The 27880-nt window shown below is 35.8% G+C and overlaps 1 protein-coding gene across 2 annotated transcripts; it reads right to left on the reverse strand.

Annotated features, from left to right (window-relative positions):
- Nucleotides 1-582: 582 nt before the first annotated feature.
- Nucleotides 583-27860, reverse strand: AP1S2_2 (AP-1 complex subunit sigma-2; the record flags this gene model as incomplete). 2 transcript variants are annotated; one of them, XM_051218571.1, is made up of 6 exons in its annotated part: nt 583-1373; nt 4268-4301; nt 4408-4545; nt 6423-6746; nt 6783-6875; nt 27858-27860. In XM_051218571.1, the coding sequence occupies 6 exons, from the start codon at nt 27858-27860 to the stop codon at nt 1363-1365; spliced, it is 603 nt and encodes a 200-aa protein (XP_051075034.1). In that variant the 3' UTR covers nt 583-1362. The 2 variants fall into 2 exon arrangements, with proteins under 2 accessions (XP_051075034.1, XP_051075035.1); XM_051218570.1 differs by lacking the exon at nt 4268-4301.
- Between the last annotated feature and the right edge of the window lie 20 nt (nt 27861-27880).

Raw genomic sequence — 27880 nt, forward strand, 5'->3', positions numbered from 1 at the left:
AATATACTAGTCTTTTAATATAAGGTCAGAAAGAGAAACACACTGACCACAGTTTTCATACTTACAAATAAAGAAAGCAACAAAAGTTGTCATTCTTGGGTATTTCTGGAAAGCAAGTGCCGAATAACATGGCTACTCCTCTCAAAAGTCTGAAAAACAAAACGAATAATACGAAATTCATCACAATACAACAGTAACCTAAGACTTTGTTGACATCGATTTCTGTATTTCTTTTGAGTGTCATTGGCTAGTCCGTTTTAGATCACTACAACCTTCAACAGATATTCTGGGTTTTTTTCAGACACGAAATGTCTAACATAAAAGCTGTTATGTTAATTTAACCTGAATAAAAGCTTTGGTTCAAATTATTTTTTGTATTTTAATACTGAGTTTTAAGGTCTGTAAATAATCATGCACATTTTGAAGGAACATATGAGGTCAATGAAGTGTGTATAAATTTATAAATGTGGTTGCTAGCCAGATCAGTGTCTACAAATACGATAGTTTCAGTACATTTCGTCACACAATAACATCAAGTAAACACTATAAAAGACAATATAACAGTGTGAACTTTAAGGTTCGTCTAGTTAGGAATATTTATTATAATTACTTATTCCTACTACCAAATGTATACTAATTATCATCACGGCCTTCGAGCAGTCACACACATTGAACAGAGGAAAGTTTAACCAATGACGCAGAAAAATACAAACATGATATAAAATGCATATTAAAAAAAAAAGAAGAAAGGACCGTTTTCATTGAAGTAAATGTCACAAAAACGATACAATAAAACTATTTAAAAATAAAAAAAGTTATCACCATTACAAAACAGAGCTAATAATACAAAATAAATAATTAAATTTACTTGGAATGTTGATCAAATATACAAAACCACCACAACAACAACAGGAAGTAAATCGTAATATCAGAGGTAATAGTAATAGTTTCTTGTAAAACAATGATATGTAAAATTGGTTTGAGCAGTAGAATGTCTTTTTTCTTTTAAATGAAAGGCATATGTAGGGAAATTACATTTTAAAAAAAAGTTAACTGATAATTTAATAAAGGGAATGAACAGAAAAAAAACTTAAATGTATACATGTTTGCTGAGAGAGGTTAAAATTTGCATTTGAAAATTAAGCAAAACAATAGAAAAGTGAGCAGAGAAAAAAGTTTGCAAGAAGTAAATAATTTTTGAGTACTTTGCACAATTTACTTACGAACATATCGTATACTTTTATCTTGAAGTAAATGTATACACAAATTAAACAAATTATTTATTATCTCTGAAGGAAACAGAAATGATTTTAAAATCCAGAAACATCAACCACACTTATATCAGCTTGTTCTTCTTTGGTTTTACACTCCTCCTATGGTTGGGAAATTTTTTTAAAAAGAAATAAAGCGAATGAATTGAACATTCAATGAGATTTAATATTATTTGATTGAATATAGTTACCAATGAATTATGAACTTATACTTTTCCCGTAGTCTTACCCTACACAAGGATAATAATCAGCAATTTGATTTTACAAAAATTCAGTGTCACCTGAATTTTAAATCACCAGTCTAGCATTCTAACGTCAAGCTATTTGAGGGAAAAGTGACAATTGTAGGGTTGGATTAAAATCTTATAGGATGAAGAGTGAAATGTTTGAAGGATTTAACTTTCAATGATTGAGTTAAGAACGCGAATCTTACCCTGCATATAGTGGTATAAGTAGCCGGGTAGCACTATCATATATAGACATGTACTACTTAGATGAGTTACAGAAATCAAAGAATGGTATTACTCCTCGAATTTCAGTAACCAATTGGCAATCTATTGATCAAGATTATGCAATATAATGTGACGTATGAGCGTGCACAGTATTTACAGTGAGTAAACGGTAATAAACAATGAGAAACCAAATACACAGTGAACAAAAAATATACCAACACCGTTTACATGGACAAACAAAGGACAAAAAACATAACATAGATTGTAATTTAAATACACAATGAACCAGCCATATATATGTAGGTGCTACAAAACTTGTGATAAAGGCACGTATAAAAGCAAAAACTAAATAGTAATTTTACAATGTAGACAGACAGTGTATAAATATACCCTTTGAAACGTGCTCAATTATGAAGCGACTAGTCTCTAAAATTATATTAATTGTCTTACAGGAAAGCAATAATAAGGGACTTATAAGGGCATGTTCTATGTATGAAGACAAGATAGAACGATTACAATCATATATTAGTATGTAATACTTTTTTTAACAACATACTAATTCTTGTAAGTTGAGCCAAATTATCATAAGTGGACAACAGAACAATGAAATCCATAAAAAATGAGATTATCAATACTTATAATAAAGATAAACAGCTAAGTTGGTTTAACATAATCGGATATACGATTTTGAGTACGATATCAATATTTTTGTCATTAAGCCTAGAATGTAGACGAAACAGATAAAAAACGAGTTGTTTGTAACAAGTTAAGATAAACACCAGTGACTTCAAAAAGTCAAATAAATGGATATATACAATATAGGACCGGCTACAAACATATATTGGTTGTTGTTGCACCCAATATCACCGTATCAAAACGAATATTAAACGACTAAAATCAATAATACCACGTAATAATAGCATTCAGGAGTTAAAAGGAGATAAAAAGAGAAATTCAACTAATACACTCTGGGGTCAGACTCAAATCATATTACACTGATAAGTCCATTTTATACTAATCAGTCCTTATGGATGAACCGAGAACACATTAGAAGATTTCCAATAAACCGTATGCAATCTCTTTTCACCAACAGATCTTTTATTACTCGAGTTTGTCAGAATATATAGTTTCCAATTAATTCATGTTCTGATTTGACAAAAGTAGAGTGAAGTTAATGGGATACTACACAGAGGAAAACATAGCAGCTGGTGAACTACAAATAATGCTTTGGTCGGGTTCGATAGTGATGTCAAGAACGAAAGATAGAGCGCATGTACTGGCCACTTTTTTTCGTATCCGTGAGTTCAATTAGTTCTAGAGAGCAAATCAGATTGGTAGATGTTCTAGTATTTTACTTTTCCATGTTCGTGAACATCTTCAAACGTAGCTAAAAGACATAGAAAGTTTTATCTATGCCTACCTGGTTCAGACGAAATATGATGCTAACATTAGTCAGTCATTTTTAAAAATTTACAATGTTAAAAGTAATTCTTTTAGATTTCCCAGGCTCCGCATTTTCTGAATCCCAAAAGCGGCTGCAATACGAATGTAAAAGCTGAGATTTGAATCCAAAATAAATAGGTCCACTGCAATATGTCTACTTTGACCAAACTAATAATCTTCAAACAATAAAACGAATAAATAAACCTTATGTGAATATCGCCATCCCTTCTACACTTTTTAAAATTCAAATTCATCTGATTCAATCACATTATTATGTTAGAACAACTTAGTACTCACTCCATATTTATTTTTCTCGTAATTAATTAGTAGATTACTTAATGTATATTAGAATGTCTGGTTTTATTGTTATCTATATTGTTTCTCCTCACCTTATATATGGTGATTTTTGAAGTCTCATTTGACAAAAACCAGATTCACATATAAATTGCATGTTACTTACTTCGGCAGTTACAAACAATCTTAAATTCATGAAGATTATTACCGACAATCCATCGTTATATATTACTTTAGATATATAGTAATAGCATTTAATAAGAGCTTGTTAAGAGGATTACTCTTCGTTCATAAAAATGAACTTATTTAAAATGAGTATAGCTGATCTCAAATAGCTTTATCTTGGGTTGTGAGTGGCAGTCTGTGGATTCGATTTGTACACTCCGAATTTTAGTTTTTGGATTGGAAAATCGTGGAATAAGCTAAGATGCGTTACTTTTAAGGCTCAACTTTTCTAACACATCCTTTTATTATGGAAAGGCGGGATATCTAGAGGAGAGGCATATGCAAATACGAGGAAAATTCAACCCAGAGCTCATGTAGGACGATTTATTAAAAGATTATGTCGTTATTTTTCTAAGTCTTTGTGGATTGGGAAAGTTAAACACTTATTAAACGACGGACTACATAACCACATTTGATGACTTTAATGTCGTACCAAACAGGATAAGAAAAACAGTGGAATACAAATTGAAACCATAAAAACTACTAAACTAAATATACACAGAAGTAGATTTTAGATAAAATGTGCGTCTACATGCAGATAAATGTTCCATTTTCTCATGCAGTAAACAAAGAATAAAATACCTTGTTCTTCGAAAAATCCTTGAGGTGCCTCTTCCTTTAAATAATATTAAGATAAATATGTATTGATAATAAGGGTAATAAAACAAGTACAGCAAAATGAGGAATACAGTATGCAAATATGAGATTGAAACTTAACTTACCTCTTGAATTAAATCTTGCATGTCAATGTCGTTTAAAGCGCTTTCTTTGCCAGTCTCCTGAACTTCTCCTCCCAACATAAACTCATCTAATACGTAGTATGCCTTTTCAAAATGGAATATAATGTCGAGTTCACAAACCTAATCGAAAATATAAGTCAGATATTAATTACCGCATAAAGAAAAAAATGGTGATCTCTTAAATTTGATTGACATTTTAAATACGTTAAGTTGGTATTCAAAAGCGCGCACTCAATCTTTGAAGCAGTTGGTTTGAGGTTAGAAACTCGCCTTATCTACTTTGCTTTGGGTAGCTCACAGAGTGTGATCCTAAGTTGAGTACGAAGAATGTAATTGACTATTGAGTTATATTAACCTGCACTCAAATGTTCAGAATTATCGCATAGTGTTTTACTATTTACGAAATATTTTTCGACTAGGCCAAGAGATGGAAAAATACTAGGGTGCAGCAAGTTTTGGAAACAGAAACAATAATAATTACAGTGGAAATACAAATTACTTTTAACTGTTTCACTTGGGATCAGTAAGAGAAAATCATAGCAGCGAATCATAAGTGATCAAAGGCCAGGGAGAGACAAATGAAAGTGAGAGAGAACGACAGCGTATGCAATAGTCCAAGTGATCTTCTGGAGCTAGTTGTGTAGAGTGTACAATTTATCACTCAGGCCATCAAATCCTGGAACCCCATCTTGTTTATCAGATCGCTGAACAAACCCTTATGACGTCGTGTTCCATGAGAACGTATCTACCTGTAGCACACTAGTTTCTTATATTGTGAAGAATTAGTGTTTTTCTATGGTTCTTAGTATCAAGTGTGGTTGTGGCAGTAGGCTAAAACATATAAAGCATCACACTCTAACATCTTGGATTATTGCATTTCCAATCTACGGATCAAAATGTACCTTAAAAGCAATGGAAGCAATTTTTGAAACGAATTTAAACCAACTGTAAACAAACAAGTAAGAAAGTACGACAGTACTGAAGATCCCCATCTTAAATTTTAGTAAAAAGGACGAATAGGAAAAGTGAAATTGATATTCAACTAATGTTTCATCATAGCTCTCTCTCTCTCTCTCTCTCTATATATATATATATATATATATATATATATATATATATATCATTTAGAGTAAAATAATACTGATCGAGTGGTTGCGTTACGTAATTACGCAATGTAGCAACTGTATGATTTTTCGGACGATTGCTTTTACCATAATTTTTTGTTCCGACTACTCAGTGGTATTTGATAATCAAGGTGGCATTATACATTTATTGAGTAATACAACTACTTGATGGGTACTATCTCATTGTCGCGAACTACATATATATGGAATCGTGGGGAAAAACTAATTGAAGAGAAATTTTTCTCGTTCTATAGGCTTTTTTAACAAAATGTACAGGAATTTAAGTCTGAAAAGGTTGATTATGGTCATGTATACATAGCACCTAATTGCGTAGCACTCTATTGAAGCTTTAGATCGATCAAAAACTACAATAAAGCTACAGCCTAACTGTTGTCACCCTTCAACAACATGTATACGTGTTTTTATGCGACCCGCAGCTTCCGGTGCAGTGCTGATACACTACACCTGCCCAAACCGAATCAAGTAGGGCGGGTTTCGGGAATGCAATCTATTGTCAAAAAGAAGTGGAGAAATACCAAGACTAACCGTTTTCAAATGAGTCTAATAACTAAAAGGCCTAAATTCCTCCTGGTAAGGCACTAGATTTACTACAAAACTTAACGTTCCATTCAAATCGGTTTTAGTTTGACCTATCCAGACACAAACAGATGTCAATTTCATTTAAGAGGATTATGATCAATACGAGACTTCTTTGAGAAAAAATATAATTGTTATGGGTTCCAGCAAGCATAAAAATAGAGTCGTTTGAAACCTCTTGATTTTTATTTATACGACTAGGACATGGATAACCTGCCTTCGCAATGTTATGAAAATATACTGAAATAACATGAAAACTCTAGAGGTTCAACTTACGCTACCAAAATACTTATCTAAAAGTTCCACATATCTGTGGATTATTTCCAAAGTCAATAGCTCATTGTCCTGGGGTTCAACTGCAGCACAGAAGTATAGACTAGCATAACTAAAAACGTTAATTATAAAACCAGAATGAACGTGCCGACGATAAACAACTTTCAAGTCCTTCCATTCAATAAATGAACACATTTTTGGCTTTCGTGAAAGCACAATTGTAGTGAGATCGCGTAAAATTTTTTTCTTTTCTTTTTCAGAATAGGAAATATACCACTTTTGGAGCCTTAATTTTCCCTGGCGGCTAAACAAGATCATAAATTGCATCTAAAAATTAACAATTGAGAATGCTTTCAGAATTACCATCTTAGCAAGAACAGGTTTTAACAGATGAGTTGGAAATACGTCAGAATGGAAATAACCGCCAGTTACACGCCCAAAGGCGACCCTGAGATTCTGTCGGTTTCAAATTGTTTTGTAAAACCGAAGAAATTTTCTCCTTTACTGCTAGTGATGATTGTATTAAAATATCCACATAGTGCAGAAGTTATGGGTACAAGATGGAAAACTGAATCATCAACTCATTCAAAGACTGACATCAGGGAATGGAAATTCATCAAACAGTCCTTGAGGCTTAAAAACATACTGACTCAGCATGTGACGAGACTAGCCAAGAAGGACGGTGATTCCAGACCCCGGCTAATGAAGATAACTGCCCAATCCTCCCACACGGCGGCTGCAACTCTGGAGGCCTTTCGTGCCAATAGACGTCGGTTGCCAGCTGGAATCCACATGCACCCAGATAGTCCATATGAAGCTAGGACCAAGCACAAAAGCAAGTCCGAGCTGACCATTCCACTTGTGGACTGTCTCGATGGCAAAAAAACGTGTAAAGAACAGGGCCTACCAACTCAGCAAACATTATATAGGTAGGCTACCTGTCCATTCACGTAAGGCTCAAACAGACAAACAAGAAGAAGCTCACGCGTTTCAAATCGAAAGCATAAACTCCTTATACATGAACGCCGCGAGTCTACCAAACAAAATGTATGAGCTACGTGAACTTAGCAATACTCATAAGGCTCATTTAATAGGAATAACTGAAACTTGGACATCTCAGTTCTCGGACCAGGAGTTAGCAGTGCCTGGGATGTCTTTGTTTCGCAACGACAGAAAATCAGGAATTGGGGGTGGAGTAGCCATGTACACACGTTCTTGCTTGGAGGTACATCAAGTTCATAACCTCGAGTTTAACAATCTTGAGGAATCCATATGGTGCTCTGTAAGATTGTCTGCTACTTCGACGTGTCTAGTCGGACTCATATATAGGAAGCCCACCGCCGACATCGAGCACGACAGTCGTATGCTGGAAGGACTATCCCGCTCTACTCGTCCCGGTTTCACACACATCCTGATTCTAGGGGACTTTAATCTCCCTAGAGTCAACTTCGCGGAACACACGTATACTGGAGGCGACAGCTCAATTGAAGCTCGGTTCTTCAACCTCATCGATGACTTGGGATTGTTCGAAAATGTGAGGTCGGCAACTCGTTAGAGAAAAGGTCAGACACCATCGCACTTAGACTGTGTACTCACAACCTTTCAATCCTGGCTCCCCCGGGAAAAAGCGATCATGTCGTCATAGCCTTCAGTTTTGTCAGCAAAACTAAGCTAAGATACCCCACCAATAACTTGCGTTGGAATTTTAAACAGTTAAATGTGCCAGCTCTACACGACTATCTACAACAGGTGGTTTGAGGTGTTCACCCCCAACTCGACGTAGACGGTCATTGGGACTTCTTACTGCACACGCTCTTACGTGTTACAAACCATTCAGTTCCTCAAACGGTTCCCAAAAGCTGCAAGCCACCTTCAATAATCAAGAACTGTACCCTTCGCCTGCTAAGCTGCGAAAGGCACTGTTGGGCGGAATACAAACGAATTGACAATGACGCAGCGTACGGGCAATATAAACATAAAAGGAACATATGCACGAAGGCTATAAGAGGAGACAGGTTTCAGTACCAGACAAACCTTATGGACAAATTTGCCTCTAATCCTAAAAGCTTATTCCGTTATGCAGCCTCTCTTCGTCAAGCCAAAACAGGAGTTTCCCAACTGCTAGGTATTAGCGGCCCGACCAACAACGATGGCGACGCCGCTAACCTTCTGGCTGAGCATTACTCTCAGACATTTCAACCGACCGACATTAACTTTACTGATGACAGTTTCGTTTCGTTCCGAAGTGAACCTAAGCGCTAACTTAGTGTTTCGGAAACTGCGGCACTTAAAATTAGACACTTCTCCTGGCCCGGACATGGTCCATTCCGCCATACTGAGGGAAGCAGCCTCAATCTTGGTAACGCCGCTTAGCGTAATGTTCTCACACTCGCTAAGTCGAGGAAAACTACCGGAAAATTGGAGGCTGGCTCACATCACACCAATTTTCAAAGGGGATCGAAGCAGCGAACCTTCAAGTTACCGACCGGTGGCCCTTTCCTTCCCTTCCCTTCAAAAATCACGGAGTCCCTGATATGCGATGGTATAAATGACTATTTACTGTCCTTAAATTTCTTCTCACCCCAACAGCATGGTTTCAGGAAGGGTTACTCTTGTATTACCAACCTGCTGACTGCTGTGGACAGATGGACAAGCATCCTTGATCACAAGGGAAAGGTTGATATCCTCTATCTAGATTCCTCAAAAGCTTTTGATAAGGTTAACCATACATGTCTTATCAATAAGCCCAAACGGTTGGGTATCAGACCACCTATGATCGATTGGCTCACTTCATACCTGAAAGATCGACATTTTAAGGTCAGGGTTAATTTCACTTTATCTCAGGCTATGGAATGTCCTAGTGGGGTCCCCCAGGGCTCAGTACTAGGGCCTCTTCTCTTCTTGATCTACATAAATGATCTTCCTCAACAGGTAACGTCAGACTTATTACTTTTTGCCGGAGACGTGAAACTTCGGAGAGAGATACGCAACCAAGACGATATACAGGCACTTCAGGAGGATCTGACTCGACTTCAAAGTTGGGCAGACGATAAAGGAATTACCTTTAACACTTCAAAGTGTAAACTAGTCCACCTGCGACATGTCGCAAACTACAGTTACAACTTAGGAAACTCCTCTCTAGTAGTATCCCAAGTCGAAAAAGATTTAGGAGTCCTGGTGCCCCATGATTTGAAGTCTTACGCTAACTGTGACAAAAATGCCTTCCGAGCAAACCTTGCACTGGCAACATTGAAGCGCATTTTTGGCCAGTTTGACGGAAGAACTTTCCATATAATCTTCAATAGTTTTATCCGTCCCCATTTAGAGTACGGAAACATAGTATTTCCCCTCATTCCAAAAGGATAAGGACACCCTTGAGCGTATCCAACGGCGAGCCACGAAATCAGCTCGAGGATTCAAATTTAAACCTTACGAAGAGCGCCTCCATTCACTTAACCTTTACCCATTAGAGTATAGACGTCTTAGAGGTGACATTCTGATGGCTTATAGTATCCTTAACACTTCTGAACATCCTCTCAAACACCTACTTAAGCTTAGTTCCAACACTAACCTAAGAAGTAGCACCCAAAAACTGGAGACATAACATAGCAGAATGGACTGTAGACACAACTTCTACTCCTTAAGAGTTGTCAAATGCTGGAATTCGCTGCCGAGCGAGCGAGTCCAAGCAACTTCCCATGAGATCTTTAAGAGGCAACTTGATCTATTCTTAAGGACTAAGGATAGTATCACACTATGATTTACTAATTTCTTTTCCTGTTTTATTGTTAACATACCTAGGTTCCTGCCTGGAGGATTTGGTGATCCCCTGCTACTAGACACGGAAGCCTGTTAAGCGAAAGCTTCTTCTATTCCGTCCACAACCATTTGAACCATTTGATTTTCGTGAACACTCAAGACTACAGAATTAGATTCAGATTTGTTTAGTAAGGATGGAAGGCCTACGGCCTAAGTTTTTCCCTGTCTATAAAGCTTTTGTGAGTGTCTATTCTTCTCTTGAATGAATCAAGTGAAGATGCGGATACCTGTGCTTCGGGTAACAGGTTCCAAGAATTGATTCAAATGTTTCAAATAGTTGTGGACGGAATAGAAGAAGCTTTCGCTTAACAGGCTTCCGTGTCTAGTAGCAGGGGATCACCAAATCCTCCAGGCAGGAACCTAGGTATGTTAACAATAAAACAGGAAAAGAAATTAGTAAATCATAGTGTGATACTATCCTTAGTCCTTAAGAATAGATCACGTTACCTCTTAAAGAACTCCTGGAAAATCGCTTGGACTAGCTCAGCAGGCAGCGAATTCCAGTATTTGACAACTCTTAAGGAGCATAATACCACGTAAGACAGGGGTGTTTTGTTCGTTCATGGCTTTTTACTCACCTCCTGTATTCTCTGAGTTGTTCCAGTTTAGTAGGAAGGAAAAAAAGATGTATTATGTCATTAATCATTTCTCAGTATTTAATACATCAAAATTAGATCACCTCTTAACCTGCGATAGGACGGAGTAAAGAGATCTAGATTTCCAAACCGATCTTTGTATGGAAAAACTCTGGAGTTCTGAAACTGCACGGGTGGCTGTCCTCTGCACTTTTTCAGGGTATCGGAGTTGCCTTTTAAACAGTGGCTTGCAGCCTGAACGCAGTTCTAAAGTTTAGATCCCACTAAGGTTGTGTACACTGTAGTGAACATAGTAATATCTAACTTGATAAAACACATAGGGCTCTAAGCTCCTTAGCCGTGAACTCACAATAGTAGACAGTAATCTTATGATCATGACTCACTCCAAGATCCTTGTAAAACCAGACAACGAGTACAGGCATTTCCCCTGTGCTGTACCTATTTACGTTTGTATCCGAAAAGTGCATGTAGACACACTTGGTCGCGTTGATAGGCATCAGTCACATTTTAGACCAGTTAATCTGAAGTGCACATGCATCTATGTCTCCTGTTACTTTTCACCAGGTTTCCACATTATCAGCATTTGAGACTCAAGTATACTTTGGATTTAATTTACATACAGTATAAAAATCAAAGGACGTAAGACAGAGCCCAACGTAGCTCCATTAAATACTGGTTTCCAGGAGGTGCACTTGGGATTTATTTTTACTTTCTGTCTACGATCTACTAAGAAATCCCAAACCCATTTTAAGAGAGATTCAGCTAAGCCTAGATTTTCCAGCTTGAAGTCTATTTTTTGGTGCACTACCAAATCCTTTGATGAAGTTTGTACAGACAGCATCCACCGACTTGCTATTCTCTGGAGCCTCTGTCTATCGCTCTCTTGCTATAGGGAGGTTAGTTATACTAGATAACCATTTTCTGAAACCCTGTTGCTCCTGCTTAACAAGTCGTTGGTTTCCATGGATGTAATTATGACCTTTTTGATTATTCTTACCAGTATTTTAAATATGACACCGGTGAGGCTAATAAGTCTGCAGTTCAACGGAAATTGTCTTGATCCTCTTTAATGAATTGATGTGGCCATTGTATCCTTCCAATCCGTGGGTAACCTGTAGAATTATGGTCTGTTTTGGTATTAGTACTGATATAATAATAGACCTAGTCCTAAATTTGTAAATTTGTCATGATGTGTCTACCTAATCTATGAGATCTTACGTGGAAGTTCCATCATTGTCTACACTTACTCGTCGTATCCTAAGAATCAGTTTTATAATGCTTTGCGTTTCTAAAGAACATGTTTAGACTGGGGACAGAACAATATATTTAATTTGAATGTATGAGATGAGTTTCACAAGAACGACCACTCCTAAATGTCCTAGCCATGTCATCCGATTCTATTAAATGTTCCCGCGTTCACCGTTGTTGACCTTCTCTCCGTGTTAAATGTTGAATATCTGTTTTCCCAGTTGTCTCATGTTCCGCTTTGAGGATAGTGTGACTAGGACCAATGCCATTACACTGCTCTCCCACCAAAATCACCGCGACGTTGGTTCGATACCACATCGAGTGGGATTGTTGCGCACCGGGGGTTATCAAAAGAATAATAAGAATCCTCCGGGTATTGTTAAGCTGAAAAATAAATCGAAAAGAAGGCGCGAGCAACTGGTCGGGAAATACATGTTATAAATTCAAAACATTTGGTTTATTTCTTAACACTCGCAAAATGGGAATTTAGGTGAAAATTATTCAAGAGTTAAACAAAGTGGGACTATAACAACTAAAAACAATTTATTGCAGAGATGTTTTAAAAAGTTACATTAATATGCACAGTAACTGCCATTGGTTAATTGCTGAACATACAAGGAGTACAAGTATATTATGTCCATAAATAGAAAAACAATCAGTATTGTGTAAGTAATGAGATTGGTATGATCTGTTAATCAAATTAGAAGATTAGGTAATGTTTATGCCGGTATGCTGTCCGGGTGAATTAATTTCCGAGGGCTTCTGCATTAGGTTACTCGGAAGAACAAAACTTAAACCATAAGGAGGAAGAATTCCAACTAGTTCTCCAGTTAGTTTGTTGAATTTAATACGGTTTATTTAGTTACGATGAGATTTTCTCGACCTCTTTATTGTTTAACGGCTATGAGGTTTATTAGTGCTGCTAACATATATGAACGGTTACCAAATATTTACCCAGTACGCGAAAATACCGGTGATTATGTGAAGTTAGAACGGACAGTTGACCGTAGTTCGCTTTACGTAAGTATATTCACAAGAAACACGCTCTAGACTCAATATTCCGAGTTGCGATAGGCTGATTGCGCATATTCCTATCTACAGGCTGACTGTGCATACGAGTTAGTTGCAAGTATGGAGTGTAGCATAAAGTAGAAAACGACTTATTTCAAATGTAGGGGCTAATAATTCATGAAATCAGCAAAGCCTATATGCTATAAATATTCGTGATGTGGAGTTGCACAATACTTCCGGCTAAATAAGTCTCTGCTAGATGACAAACAGGAAGAACATAGATTGTAGCCAAGAGGAGTACATCTCCTAACTCATGTCTATGATAATTGTATGAACCTCTGTCAGTGTTGGACTAAATTAGAAAATGATGTTTTCAGTTTGCAGGAGGATTTCTAGACTACTTATACTGATAATTTATATGCATGAATGTGTCACTAAACCTTCACATAGGCTGATAAGGTCTTAGGATGTTTGATGAATGAGCATATGATAGAGAATTACACTGAAATCATTTATGTTCGATAAAGATAAACATGAGTAGACATCACTACCTAATGATTATTACAAATCAGTTTGTCAACCAAGTCTGGTAATAGTTTCATCGATTTTACCCATCATATTACGTGATTGCCATGTTATGAAAATGCTTTATGAAGATATCCCGAATTCATTACAACTCCGCCAATAGCTGTTCTAGAGCTACTGCCGGACCTGTATAATTATGGTCTTCTATGATGTAAGTACTGCTCTAATAATGGACCTAATCCTAAAACTGTAGACTTGTCATGATATAACTGCCTAATCTATAAGATCTTACGTGGAAGACATATCATCGTCTACACCAACTCACTGTATCGTAACAATTACCAATACATGATGGAGAACAAGTTTAGGCTAGAGAAAGAACAATATATTTAATATGAATAAAAGATATAAGGTAATATTCCGCAAGGACCACGCCTGCATGGCCGAGCCATGCCATTCGATCAACTCCGATTCATTCGACACATTCTTCCCGCCTTCTTCATCGTTAGGTATTTCTCCGCGTTAAATATTGAATATCTATTTTCCGAGTTGTCTCGTGTCCAGCTTTGAGGATTGTATGGTTATGGTCTAATGCCACTACAGACCCATCCCAGGTAAAGGAGGAGAGTTGAACGTGTGGTCGACAAACCGATCCCGTAGAAAATAAACTTGCTAAAAAGTGTTAACCACAATAAACAAACCAAATCAATTGAACTCTGCTCTGGGAGTTGAAAGAAGAATTATGACTCTTCATGATTAAAGCCGAGATTCTTTGGAAGTCACGAGGTTGATACTGTTTCTAACAGCCAGAGCAACAATTAATTTAAGTACATGGAATGTTATTACAATGTGGGAGACCAGGAGAGTAATCCAAGTGGCTGCGTAAGTGAGAGCATGCAACCTGGAGGTGATTGGAATCAGTGGAACACGCTGACCGCAGGTCAGACAAAAAAATTAGCTTCAGGAGGAAGCTGGTTTGTCCTCTCTCACAATAGATTGTTGCTTATGGTATTCGGTTAACCTACTTCATGTATCTACCATAGAAATTTGTTTATAAATGTTTGTACTGTTTAGATGATGGTTGTGGTAGTTCTCCACGTTTCAGCACCATGCAGTAGAACTGCTTTGACTGCCGTAATAGGGATTCTGACATTGATATGGGTTGACAGTTCTTTTGAGTTTATAGGTACTCACGTGCGATTGAGTTTGTTCACATTTAATTCAGTTAAGCCCTTTTGTTAATTTATTTAGTGGATAGAGTCATCCGTAGTATAACAATTTGTTGTACCCTTATTATTGTTGTGCTTGTATGAAATATGCATGCTTGAACATTTCTTACCGCCTACTCATATATTCATCCTGCTAGCTTTATTATTAGCTGCCTAATTGATTTGATAATCCATTCATTTCCCAATAGATATATATACGTTTGATCCTATACACTCTCTCGGTTCGCTGACTCACTCATTCGCCTCTCTGCTTTGTGGTCTGAGCTATCTGCTCATAAAACTGTGGTCGCTTCTTCTCTTTGCCTTCTGATTTCAAACGCCGTTGAGGATTATATGACAAAGGTCACGAGGGGGATTGGTTACCGAAGCACAGCAGCTACAAGTTTCATATGTTCTTCAGCTGTAGGAATGCTGTCCTTACTTTGCCGATCCTAGCCTACACGTCTGAATCAGATCCTCCACGTTCATCGATGATGCTGACAATGTACGTGGAAGATTTCACCTCCTTCAGAGCTTCGCCATCAAGTGTGATTAGGTTGGTGTTCTCTGTGTTGAATTTAAAGATCACACTCTTTCATTTGTGTATGTTGATGCCTACTGATGCAGAGGCTGGTGCTACACTAGTTGTCTTCGTTTGCATTTGTTGGTGTGGTGGGTCAGAAGAGCTGGATCGTCCTTGTGCATTAATGGTAATTAATTCTCTGAATGCCTCATCAAATTCTGTCTGCAGACATGAGCCTGTGGGGTCGCTCTTGCGGAAACTCTTCCTCTGTTCAGTTGAGTAAAATGATCATCTGGCTTGGAAAGCAGGTACAAAACAGCGGATGAATGATTAGTAAATAAGAGTTCTGTACCTGTTGGTCAATAGACGTAATACCAACATAACAGTATTGGATATCTACCTTAAAGAACTTTTCCAGAAGGTAGTCGAAGGTCAACAAAGAGCAACCTATGCAGATTGTAAACCTGAGTTCAGTCAAACACGACCTTACTGTTAATGGTCTGGAATTATTCAACAATAAAATGAATTAATAAAGGTGAATCCTGACCAAAGGCGAACAATAAAGGCCTAAACAAAGCAGAGGTGGCTGCAAAAGTCCTGGGTGAATGTAACAATATAAGACAGGACTACAGAATAAATAAATTACATTGTTTTCCAATAAAACAATCTGCAGAGATATTCAGACTCTTTCTCGTGTTAGATCTATTTTTTAAGTCATCGTGAGTATTGCGACTACGCAGTATAAAATTGTATTGTGTTGTCATAACTGATTTAAATACATGAAATATTTAATTGTTCAGTGAACGTTTTAATTACTCACCACATCAGAATTAGTGACAATGCACAACCTGGTCTAAACGTGCTCAAAATGATTGTTTGGTTCTGAAGATCAGAATTTAAAGTAGAAATACAAAAACCCACAAAAACTGTGGTAGCACTATAAAAAGTGTCTTCATAGACAATCACGATGGTACGGTTAAAAGGCAAGGAAAAAACGGTAATCCCGTTCAAATCTATCCGCCGTTTCCTTTCATCGACGTTGAACAGCCTGATCAGAGGCGGTTATTCCGTATTTCAGTTGCCGTGGGTTTGTTGGATTTCATGAGTATCAAGTTTTTCCATATATAAGTCACCTTATGCTGCATTAAAAAGCACAAAATAACTACCAAAAGCATTGATTTAGCATTCTCTGTTTTGTAGTGTTCACGTTGGCTCTGTTGTTACTTCGTAATTTGATCTGTGATCTCAACTACTGTAGTAAACCTCAACGAAATGTCAAGTCACCGGTAAATCCTAAGTATTTGTAGTATTTCCTTGTGTTATTATTGTTGCAAGGAATAACATTTTTATAATTAATGATCTCTGTTTGTAGTGCTTCATGCTCAAGTGACATTTCAGTCGACCTTAACCATGCCTTTCAAAGTATGATTGTGAATAAGCGTTTAGCGTGCTGGGATGACTTTGATAGCTCACTAAAAGATTTCCAAAAAGTATAGAAGAGTAATTTTATCCCTGCTCAGACTACTTATACTCGTTACATCCACACAGAAAGCAAGTTGCTGGAGGATGTCAGGTTCAAATACCTGTTTGTAACGTTTCACTGTACATTTGGTCATCAGCGGAAATCGGAAGGTTTGAAATTGAAGCAAAAATCGTGAGATCTTTAACCAATATCTGATGTTGAAGGCCTAAATTCCGTTATTGCCAATCTAAGTTTCGTGTAAGACTAGAGGAGTAAGGATATGTCATCAAATCCTACAACATGCTCCACAATCATCCATGTAGTAGTTCATGGATGGTTTGTGATCCATGGACAAGAAGATTGTCATCCGAAGAAAAAGAAAACTTGAAGCCAGTAATATCGCACTGTCAGTCAGCAGATGAAGTTATAGGAAGTATTAAGGAGAGAACTGGCAAGCAGGTTACCGCACTCGAATTATTTGGCTAACTGAGAATTCCCGAAATAGTGCACTTTAAGACCGTAGAACGAGATCATCGCAAATGACGTGTTATATTTGAAATTCGTAAAAAACGCTTAATCAAGTACACAGGAATTGTTAGTTCGTAGAAATAACACAACAACCACAATCCAAATGGGAACTCAGACACACGTCTTCTCCTTAGGTCTGTCAAGTGTTTTTCCGGCTATGTATTGGGTACAGACTCTTTATAATCTGGAATGTAATCACGAGTATTATAATTAACAACCGAAATTAGAGCGAACTGACCCGAATCCTTATAACGTATCCGGTTGTCGTGACAGTCTTTCTCACCAACCATAGATTTATCAACATTTTTTAGTAGACCTTCCTTTTATTGTAAGAAATCGGTTACCTGATAGTATGTAACATCTATAGACCGTTAACGTTCCTTGTTTAACCGAAATCGTTTTTGTTTAAGCAATTGAATTAATGTTTCTTTTGCGTACGGTCTGCTAATTATGCACTGAAAGACTTTATCTGCTCTACTCTCCGGGCCTCTGAATCCTGCAGCAGTAATATAAGTGGTGTTTGTTTTCAGGGTCATGAACTCTTGTACTTGTGCATCGTAATGAGAGGGCTTTGAAGTCATGAGTAATTCTCCTCACTTCGATTCCGTAGTTAAAGTTATCAAGCATTTCATTAGAACCATCTTCAGTGGTCAATATGGAAAGCTTTCCTTGAAAAATTCTTAAATTTCCTTGGCCCAAGATAAGTGGTTCACAACCAATGGTGGGGAATTCACAAGTTAGGATTGAAGATTTACTATCTCTAATCAGCAAATATCCATTTATATTTACTAGTTCCTTTATTGCAACTTTACATTTCTTTACAGAACCTCTTTTCATTCCCCATCAATAAGCCAATCGACTTTCCTCGTTGCTGGGGCTAGATTATGATAATATGGATGCAGAAATAGTTTGTCGTAACCATGAATTCGGCCTGATAATCTTTCAACCACTTTTTAACCCAAAGTAATGCGATAACTTCCAACTGTTTCCATATCATATAAACTTCTCGCCTTAATTTACAATCATCGCTTCGTTTACCTGAACTTCCAAGTGCCATTTATTAATTTTCAGATGAGATCTCTTGGTAAGTATATGTATGACCAAACTGCTGAAAATGTATGGCTTCAATGCATCACATTTTTCGAATTAATTTCCGCTTCGTATTATTGTATTGTGATGTACTTCTGGAACTAGATAGTTCACCTAGGAACTTGCATCGTTGTTTTCGACAGAATCACTGTTTTCTTACTTCCAAGCTGTGAATTAGCATGTTCTGATAACTTTGCCTGTTTACTAAAATACGTTTGTTTGTGGGCAGTCATTAGATCTAACCAGAAGGTAATTTGTGTACCTAAGGAAACATGGGGAGTAGTTGTGATATTTATAAGTATTTTATTATAGTATGAACTAAGAATCTCAGAAATAACGTAATCGGATCAAGAAGTACTAGATAACCACAAACGAATGTACTGCATTTAGAATTCGAAATCAAGCATTCAATAAGTACAAACGAATCATTAGTTCATTCAAACACCACATCCGTCACAGCTTAAATTGGAGTCTAAGTGTCTATAATCGATAGTTCATCCTGTGTCTGTCCGACATTGTATTGGATAAAAACTCTGTATTATCTAGAATGTGCTCATTAGTAATGAAATTAACAACCGAAATCGGAACAGACTCACCTGCTTCCTGGGATTGTGTAATCAGCATGTCGGTTGTGTACTGAAACCACTGCTACCTAGAATTTGAACCATAAACTTTTGGACTATCCTCCCCCACGAAATAATGTTGGATCTTTATATCCCCAAGTTATGAATGATGTGACTTCATTTAAAACATTTTTCACACATTGACTAGAGTAAACATCAGAGGTGACTTTTTGATAAGGATAAACAGCAGTTGATATGAAATCATCCGAATTGTAATCAAAATCGAGCTCATTTAGTATTTGTGCTTCGCACCGAACAAGTTTCACACAAGAAACAAATGCATTATGAGGACAAATAATATTTGGTAGAACATCAAGATTTCATTCTTCCGAAATAGTTTTCTCGCATTTATTAAGAATGTCATTGCAGAGTAAAGGATCATTAGAAAAATCAGCATCTATCAAAACTACATCAGGTTTTCGATCATGACTAGGTTCATTCAACATATTTTCCTCAGATTTGCAAGGAATTTCGTCAGAAATAAGTGAATCATTAGGAAAAACCATATCTGGTACAATAACATGAGAAATCCGATAAGTTGATTGATTAGAAACTGTTGTCTTACAAGGATTCTAAGTTTCACTTAACTCTGAACTGCTATATGACTCTACACTGTCTTTTGAAATCGTTGATAAAGATAAATGATCATTATAAATACTCAACTTAATAGAATCAGAATTACAAGACTTAATATTAGTTGCAGCAAGATGAACAGTAGTATTACAAACTGACTGAATATGGCCAATATCACCACATTCAAAGCACTTAGAATTACGAAATTTACATGAATTAAAAGAGTGAAACTTGCCACAGGACAAACATTGACCAAACTTGTGCCCATTTTCGTGAACTGCATCGCAACTCCTCAATGAATTATCTGCATAAGCTTCAGTATGCACTGGGTTGGGATGACGTAATGTACTGGAATTTTTGGTTTCCTCATGAATCATTTTACGAAATCTTCCCCCTTTACCACATTCGAAATTTGTATACTTAACATAGTCTAGCAGTAGTTCCTTGAGAGCTGTATAAGGAAGCGAAATGGGCATTTCCGGTAAAGCCAGAGTTTCTAATAAGCTATATGTTTCTTTTCCGATGAATGTGAGGAAATGTGCCACAATATTACCATCCTCACCATCTTCCTTGGTCATAGCCCAGACTTCGAACCTTTCAAAGTAATCCTCAAAAGCATCAAAATCTGAATGTATATCCAACAGTTCCATCACAGGCTCCATCATGACGCCAATATGATAATTAAGTGTATTTGCATTATAGAACAAACTAGGAATCCCAGAAGTAACGCGATTAGAACAAGTAATAGATAAGCACTAACGAATGTACTGTGTTTGGAATTCGAAATCAAGCATTCAACAAGTACAAAGTTATCATCAGTTCATTCAAATACCACAGTAGTGTGGGAGAGGAGAGCTAGAAAAGAGAACAAAAGAAATGTTGAGTCAATAATCCAACAAACACACACAAGGTACATACATTTATTAAAGAAAAAACAATCAACACTAACACAATGCTCAGATTAAGGTAATCTTGGAATGGAAACTGGAAGCACATAATTGACCCCGCTACAAGCTCACTCATTTATACCGTCCGGGTTCAGAGAACATAAGACATCTGAAATAAATTTTATGTTTACTTCCTCTCTAGTTAACTTGGTAGCGGCTTAGGAAATCACACTTTGCTATGGGATCTATTATCTTGTTGTTTTCCGATAACTTTGTAGCGGTAAATAAATCCCCAAAATAAATAGCACTAAGTTTTCTACATTGGATGCTGACCATATGTTTTAGTGGACTCATCTAGCTGAAGGCGCTCGGTCATGCATCCGCACCAGAAGCGTTGTCAAACACTGAATACCTGTGACATCATCAACTTTTTTTTAGATTGAAAACTCAGCCATCCTTCCATGAATGAAGGTTATATTTAACGGATATCATATTTTAAGAGAAATAGTCTTGTATTTGTAATTTAGTTGAGATTTAAAATAATAACTGCCTTGACTACGAAAAAACTTAAAATAATTAACTTCTCCTTCGAAAATATCTATGAATTCATCTTGTTCAATGGAGATAAATTTCTTGTAATATTTGAATAGATAAATTTACCATTGACTGATCAAAACACTTAAGTCATGATAACTAAATGGTATAATTTAAAGTAACATATGTTTAAATATCAAATACAGGCAATTACTTTCTTTTTACAAATTTTAAAGAATAATTATAATGACTTATTGTTTTTGTACACATAACGGAGAGGGGGTTTAAATTTACGAATGGCCATGGCTTCAATAAACTTGAGAATTCGTCCTTGAAAATTTCTATACAACGATTTGAAAGCTGTATTAATGTCAATTTTGTGCCCCATTTCAATTATATGTTTCGCTATCGATGAACATGGTTTTCTACCTCCCACATTGATAGGATCATTTGATACTAATTGGTTTTGAAGCCATCTGGGCACATGTTCAATGACCCTTGATTGCATTGTTAGATTACTCATGCCTATGTCTAGATCTCTTTGAAATCATGGGCTTAGACTTTTCAATCACAACCAAGTGAGCAGCATAATAGGTATTCTCGATGGCTGCTTTCAATTTCTGTCTTAAAACTACACCGTTGGATTCACCTCTATATGGTAGATGGATATTATATATATATATTTCTTTTTAGAATATCCGGAACAACAAATGCGCAGAACATATTACTGACAATAAACTATAATTTTTGATATTCAATTAAATGTATAATTATTATCCATTTGTCGAGTTAATGTTTCTCTACTGAATTGCTTGTTTTGTTTTCAAAAAAAGTAAACGTATTGAAAGTACCATTGAATTTCTACTGGTTCACTGCATAATTCTTTGTATGTTTGTTGATTTGAACAAACAAAACAAAGTATAAACATGCTTGTAAAGGGAGGTTTTTATAAAAAAAACACTAGGATAAAGGAAAATATACCTAAACGACAGCTTGTATAAATTTTAATAAACATAATACCTGTATATTCTTGTACAATTTCTGTGAAATTAAACTGCACTGAAAGTTTCATACAAACTTACAACAAAAATACTAGGTCATATGGAATATTTTTCATTATGTTGATTGATTACACAAACAGAATATAAGGTTTGAACGAATAAACTTGGAAATATATCTTTGTATTTAAAAAGATTGTTCCTGTTGGAATACTTAGTAGAAATTAACGGTGAAACTATAATTTATGGACTACCCTTGAGCGAAGCTTAAGTGACCTTGAGAGTTTACACCTAATAATTAAGACGAAAACGAGGGTTATAAACCGGTGCAAGGAATTGAGATTATGAATTGCAGTTGATGGTTATGGTTGGGAATTAAATTTAGGGTTTTCATCACAGACCGACATCAGTAATAATGTCGAAACTCTATTTAGCCAAATAGATGAGTGAATTTCGCGCAAAAATCCGAGACCTGTTATCTTATGCCTGATTGGCTCGTCTATAAATTATTCATTAGAAATATTAGGAACATTTTTGAGGAAAGCAATGTGCAACCGGATGTCAAATTTCTTCGAATACTTAAGTTGGAGAAATGATGATAGATTTTTCAAAAAGTTACATTAAAGCGAATCAATACCTCAAGTCAAGGTAACAGATAGTGTTAGATAAAATACCTACCCCCAAAAACGAAAGTTAATTGTCTGAGGTCCTTAAGACCAGTATTTAGCATGATATATTATGTTAGTTATTTTGAAGGGGATGTGAAATTAACTGTAATTTATTAGTCTACAATCGTTTAATATAATATATGTATTCGCCTTATATTCATTATGATAATTTGGGATTAGACTTGAATTTCCTGACTGTTCAAACATTGCGTTTGATCATATAGATTCTCGGGAGCGTTTGCTATGCCTTCTGATTCATCAAAGTATTGACTGGGGTCCTACTAGATATACTCAGGTTGTGAAAATATCCAACATCTAATATAATAAAATCAGGAATGTTATCATAATTTGTCTTATGTGGAACATATTGTCACACTAATTAGAGATTTCACTGGAATTGTGAGGACAAACAAATTCTTATGCTACACCGTCAGAATTGTAATCATACATTAACTAATTTAGAACTTGTTCTTCACACTTACTTACGGTTTCACTATATATAAATAATACAATAGAACAACCCATATCTAGTAAGATAGCATCAGAATTCTAATCAGGATTTGATTTTTTTGACATATTTGCCTCCTATTTATCAAGGATTTCACTTAAAAATACATGGATCGTTAGAACAATTTATATATGGATTATGTGATTGATTCGAAAAATTTTCACGTTGACTTGGGATTTCACTCAATAAGACCAAATTATTACACTACCCAGAATCTACTAGAGAAACACTAGAATCTTGCCCACAGTTTACATTATTAAGCACAGTTCTCTCCAGGATGCTGGTAGTTTTCTTTCTTTTTAGCACAAGCTGACCCATTTTTAATTCCAAAATATCCGATTCCGATTAATCAAATAAATCTGATTTCGAAGTACAATGTGGTGGGTGGGTCAATTTGAAGGCCCTCTCATCGCCAGAAATAATTTAACAGAAGAATAAAATATTTTTCGTTTAACATGTTATACTATTATTATACGGTAATACGACGGTGACCTAGATTCTGCCACAGCTAGAATAGATACCCGATAGATATATCATATATAAACTGGATTACTTTATGTTAAATACACGATTAAATACAAACCGTTAGAGGATAGACTAGGAAATCCTTTATTCGACAAAATTACAACTGATCACCACTCGCTGGGTCCAGAGTAGAAATTCATAACTGGTAAGGAAACGAAATATTTGTTAATTCATGTCTGACAGTCAATACTCAACGGCCAAGCACATCTCATTTTAGAGAAGTGAATTTAATTAAACAATCACAAAAAGTAGTAGTATAGGGGTTGTGGAGATTATTAAGCTTTTGATTGAGATCATGAACCGATTGATGTTAGACCACCACAATTGAAAACCTGGAAGCACTGGACGGCCGTTTCGTCCTATTGTTGGACTCTTCAGCAGTGCGCATCCACGATCCCGCGAGCGGGATTCGAACCCAGGGCCTTCGGTCTCGTGCGCGAACGCTTAACCAACTGGACCACTGAGCCGGGATCCAATGGTGACAGTTTCTAACACCAACCAATCCACGAAATTGCGCGACCAACTTCCATTGTACTGAGGTAGATACCTGTCTCTCTATCACCATTGGATGCCGGCTCAGTGGTCCAGTTGGTTAAGCGTTCGCGCACGAGACCGAAGGCCCTGGGTTCGAATCCCGCTCGCGGGATCGTGGATGCGCACTGCTGAAGAGTCCAACAATAGGACGAAACGGCCGTCCAGTGCTTCCAGGTTTTCAATTGTGGTGGTCTAACATCAATCGGTTCATGAGCTCAATCAAAAACACAAAAAGTAGATTGATTAGAAAATACATGACCACAGTTTTCAAGTAATTCACATTCATTACTCGGTTATTAGGAAAAGACTCAGTAATAATTACTGCCAACAGGTTATTTTCAAGTTAGTAACTAAATTTTCTGAAACCTAGAACAGATAAAAAACAACAAACATTATGATATTAAACAAACTAGTTGTACATAATACTGAATTTATTTCTATCCTAAACGATGGCTGGATTTTGTTGCTGCATATTAGGAAATCAGCTTACAGTTTAGGATGATGAATTAAATTCAATAATAAAAGGAATTGGTATTCAAAACTGAACAGTCGAGGACATATTTTAACTGGAAATGTAACACTGTTATATAAATATTCCGTAGCAAAATTACTTATCTATATAATAACTTTATGTATTTTTTTTATGGGCAATTGAATAAGATCAATTTAATTCCTGAAATTCGTAAACATCAAATAAACATTAGTATTACTTAGATAGCTTGATATTAACATGACGAAAAATCCAAATAAATTCGTCCATTAGAAAAGTTCAGAATTTCTCTATTGTTCTAGTAAACACTTATGTTTTTGCGTTTACTTAAAGTACTCAGCATTTTAATAATGAATGAAATGAATTATTTTATTATTTGTGTTTACTGATTTATTCTGGGCTAATGTTCATTTCACTGTTTGAAATCATGAGTCAATTGAAGCTAAAGCACCATGGAAAACCTGGAAGCACTGGACGGCCGTTTCGTTCTGGTATGGGACTCCTCAGCAGTGCGCATCCACGATCTCGCACCCCGCAAGATTCGAACCCAGGACCTATCAGTCTCGCGCTAGGCGCTTAATCATCTATTTACATCAACGGAATTCTAATTGTTCATAGCTTTATTCATTTCATATATATTTTTGACTCTAGTTTGTTTCTTCTAAATGTTAGAATTAGATTTAAATTCATTATTGTACATTCATTTGGTATTATTTGCTTCTATCTTTCCAATGCTGTTTAGGACTGCAATTGATCAATCTCTTTTGACATATATGCGTCTTGTGCGAACTGCCTGTTATGTCCCGACAAGAATAATGTATGGTAACTTTTGGGATCTATTTATGGACCAATACTGTGCGTATATTTCTATCGTATAATTGTCAATTAACTAAACTATTCATATTCATGTCTCTCTTATCATAAGCTTCATCTTAACCTAAGAACTGTTATTATACGATTTTCAATTCTTGAATTATTCCCTGTCTATTAGTCACTGCCTCCCTTATTCACAGCCGCATCTGGCTAATTCTTGTACAAATGTTGTTTCATATTTTATTGGTACGTTGTGGTCTGTTTGATTGGTATATAAACTCAGTATGTTTGAAATATAAGGATTCATATTGCCGAGGCTGAGATTGGCGTTCTGGATTTAACTGGCTTTCTTATTTAATTAGAAAGTTAGATTTTAAAATAAAGTATAAGTATAAACCGTCTATTGATTAAACATAAAAAGGTTATATACAACTGACAAGAAACCATTTTATTTTGAAAATTTTATTCTGATTAGAATGTTTAAATGTCGAATAGAATTTTCTATGTGTATAAAATTAATCATGAAATTCCACTTTGTTTTTCAATGATCTATGTAAGTGTTTTTTCTTCATCTTAGAATTTCCGGTACTTTTAAAAGAAAGAAATAAATAAAAAAAACATATTTATTATTATGTTTGGTCAGTAGTCAAGATTGATTGAAGTGAAGAATTATTTATGAACTTTCAACAAAATTGATAAGCTTTGATAAATAACTATTATCGGAAAGTATTTACAACAAGATTAGTCAAGTAAAATATGTAGAAAATGGATAATAAAAATATGATTGTTACCTTGACCCTGATTTTTATTCCAAAGATTCATTGAAATAATTGTGTTTGTAAGTAAACTATCAAGTATATGTGGTTAAGTACAAAGAGAAATGTAGTCAATTTCAATAAGTAAAGTGAATTAACGCTTAATTTGTCGAAAAAAATATATAAGACTAGATTATGGTAAGTACATGTAAAGGATTTAGCTACTGCGATGTACTCATCTAAAGATGGATATGATATCGAACATTGTGATTTTGCCTAAAACAATCTAATAAAAGTCAATGAAACCGACTTGTTTCTAGATTACTCACCTCTAGCTAGATAGTAGTAATGAATATTATGTGCGTCTGTATGTAAATATATATTATCAACTATTGAATGTAATTAATTCCGAATGCAGTTGTAGCATAGACGAAACCTCAGTCGTGTAGAGTGAATTTAAATGCTTAACGATGTTATATGTGTAATTTTCATGTAAATAATAACAAAAGTACTTGTAGGAAAAACAATATGGTTTCGATTTGCTAATTTATCAGTTGTATATGATAACCATTATTATTTCAATTACAGGTAATAGTGAACATCACATTTATTTACAAATATAATCTATGAGCTTTTACACATTGAGTAATATCTAATTTGTTCTAATCAATGAAATCATTGATATATTACAGTTTTCTTAAAATATTCTGTGAGAAAACATGATTTATTTATAACAGGCATTCAGAATCGTATAATTATGTTTTTTTTATGAAAACATTTTTCTAATATCATTTAGACTGAATTCAAAGATTTCATAATAATGAATCAGATACATCGTCTTAAAAGTTTGAATAATATTGTCCGACCGTCCATTTTTTTTAAAAAAAAATTTTCCACCCCCAAATTACAATATTTTTCATCCCGTGTTTCGTCCAATGAAATGGCTAGTTTCAAAAATTAGATTTAATTGGTTAGTTATGTCTTGAAAATTGTTATAAATTATCAGTACTTGTCGACGAAGCACCATTTCAATCGTCATTATGGAGCAGGGTAACGTGCTGAGTACAAGCGCTGGTGTTTCTCACGTAACGGAAATGGAGGAAGTCTTTTTGACTACCTTGTTTCTGGTTGCGTTTCCATCGGTTGAAGCGTTAAAGACCACTATCACAAATTTTGAAAGATCGACTTACAGTCATTATGTGAGAGAGTCGCATATTGGCAGAGATCAAAAATCGTACATTAAATTTGTGTGTTGGCGAAATGGGCGTATAAAATCTCGCGGTTCGTCACAACGTATTGGACGGAGGAGGTAATTTGGTAAACTGTTTTATAATTTTTTTAACGAAGGGCTTCTATGAACACCCAATGTCCGGCCTTTATGTTTTGTAAGATTATAGACGGCTATTGGACTGTTGTACGTGGATATGTACATCACAATCACGAGTGCAATTCCCTGAGGTACCAAGGTAATTCATGGGTGCGCAGGTTAACGGATGGGAGTACTTAGTTAGTTACTCTTACCATATGAACTCGTGATCTATAAA

This window comes from Schistosoma haematobium, chromosome 1 (genome assembly GCF_000699445.3).
Source record: "Schistosoma haematobium chromosome 1, whole genome shotgun sequence".
Lineage (NCBI taxonomy): Eukaryota > Metazoa > Platyhelminthes > Trematoda > Strigeidida > Schistosomatidae > Schistosoma > Schistosoma haematobium.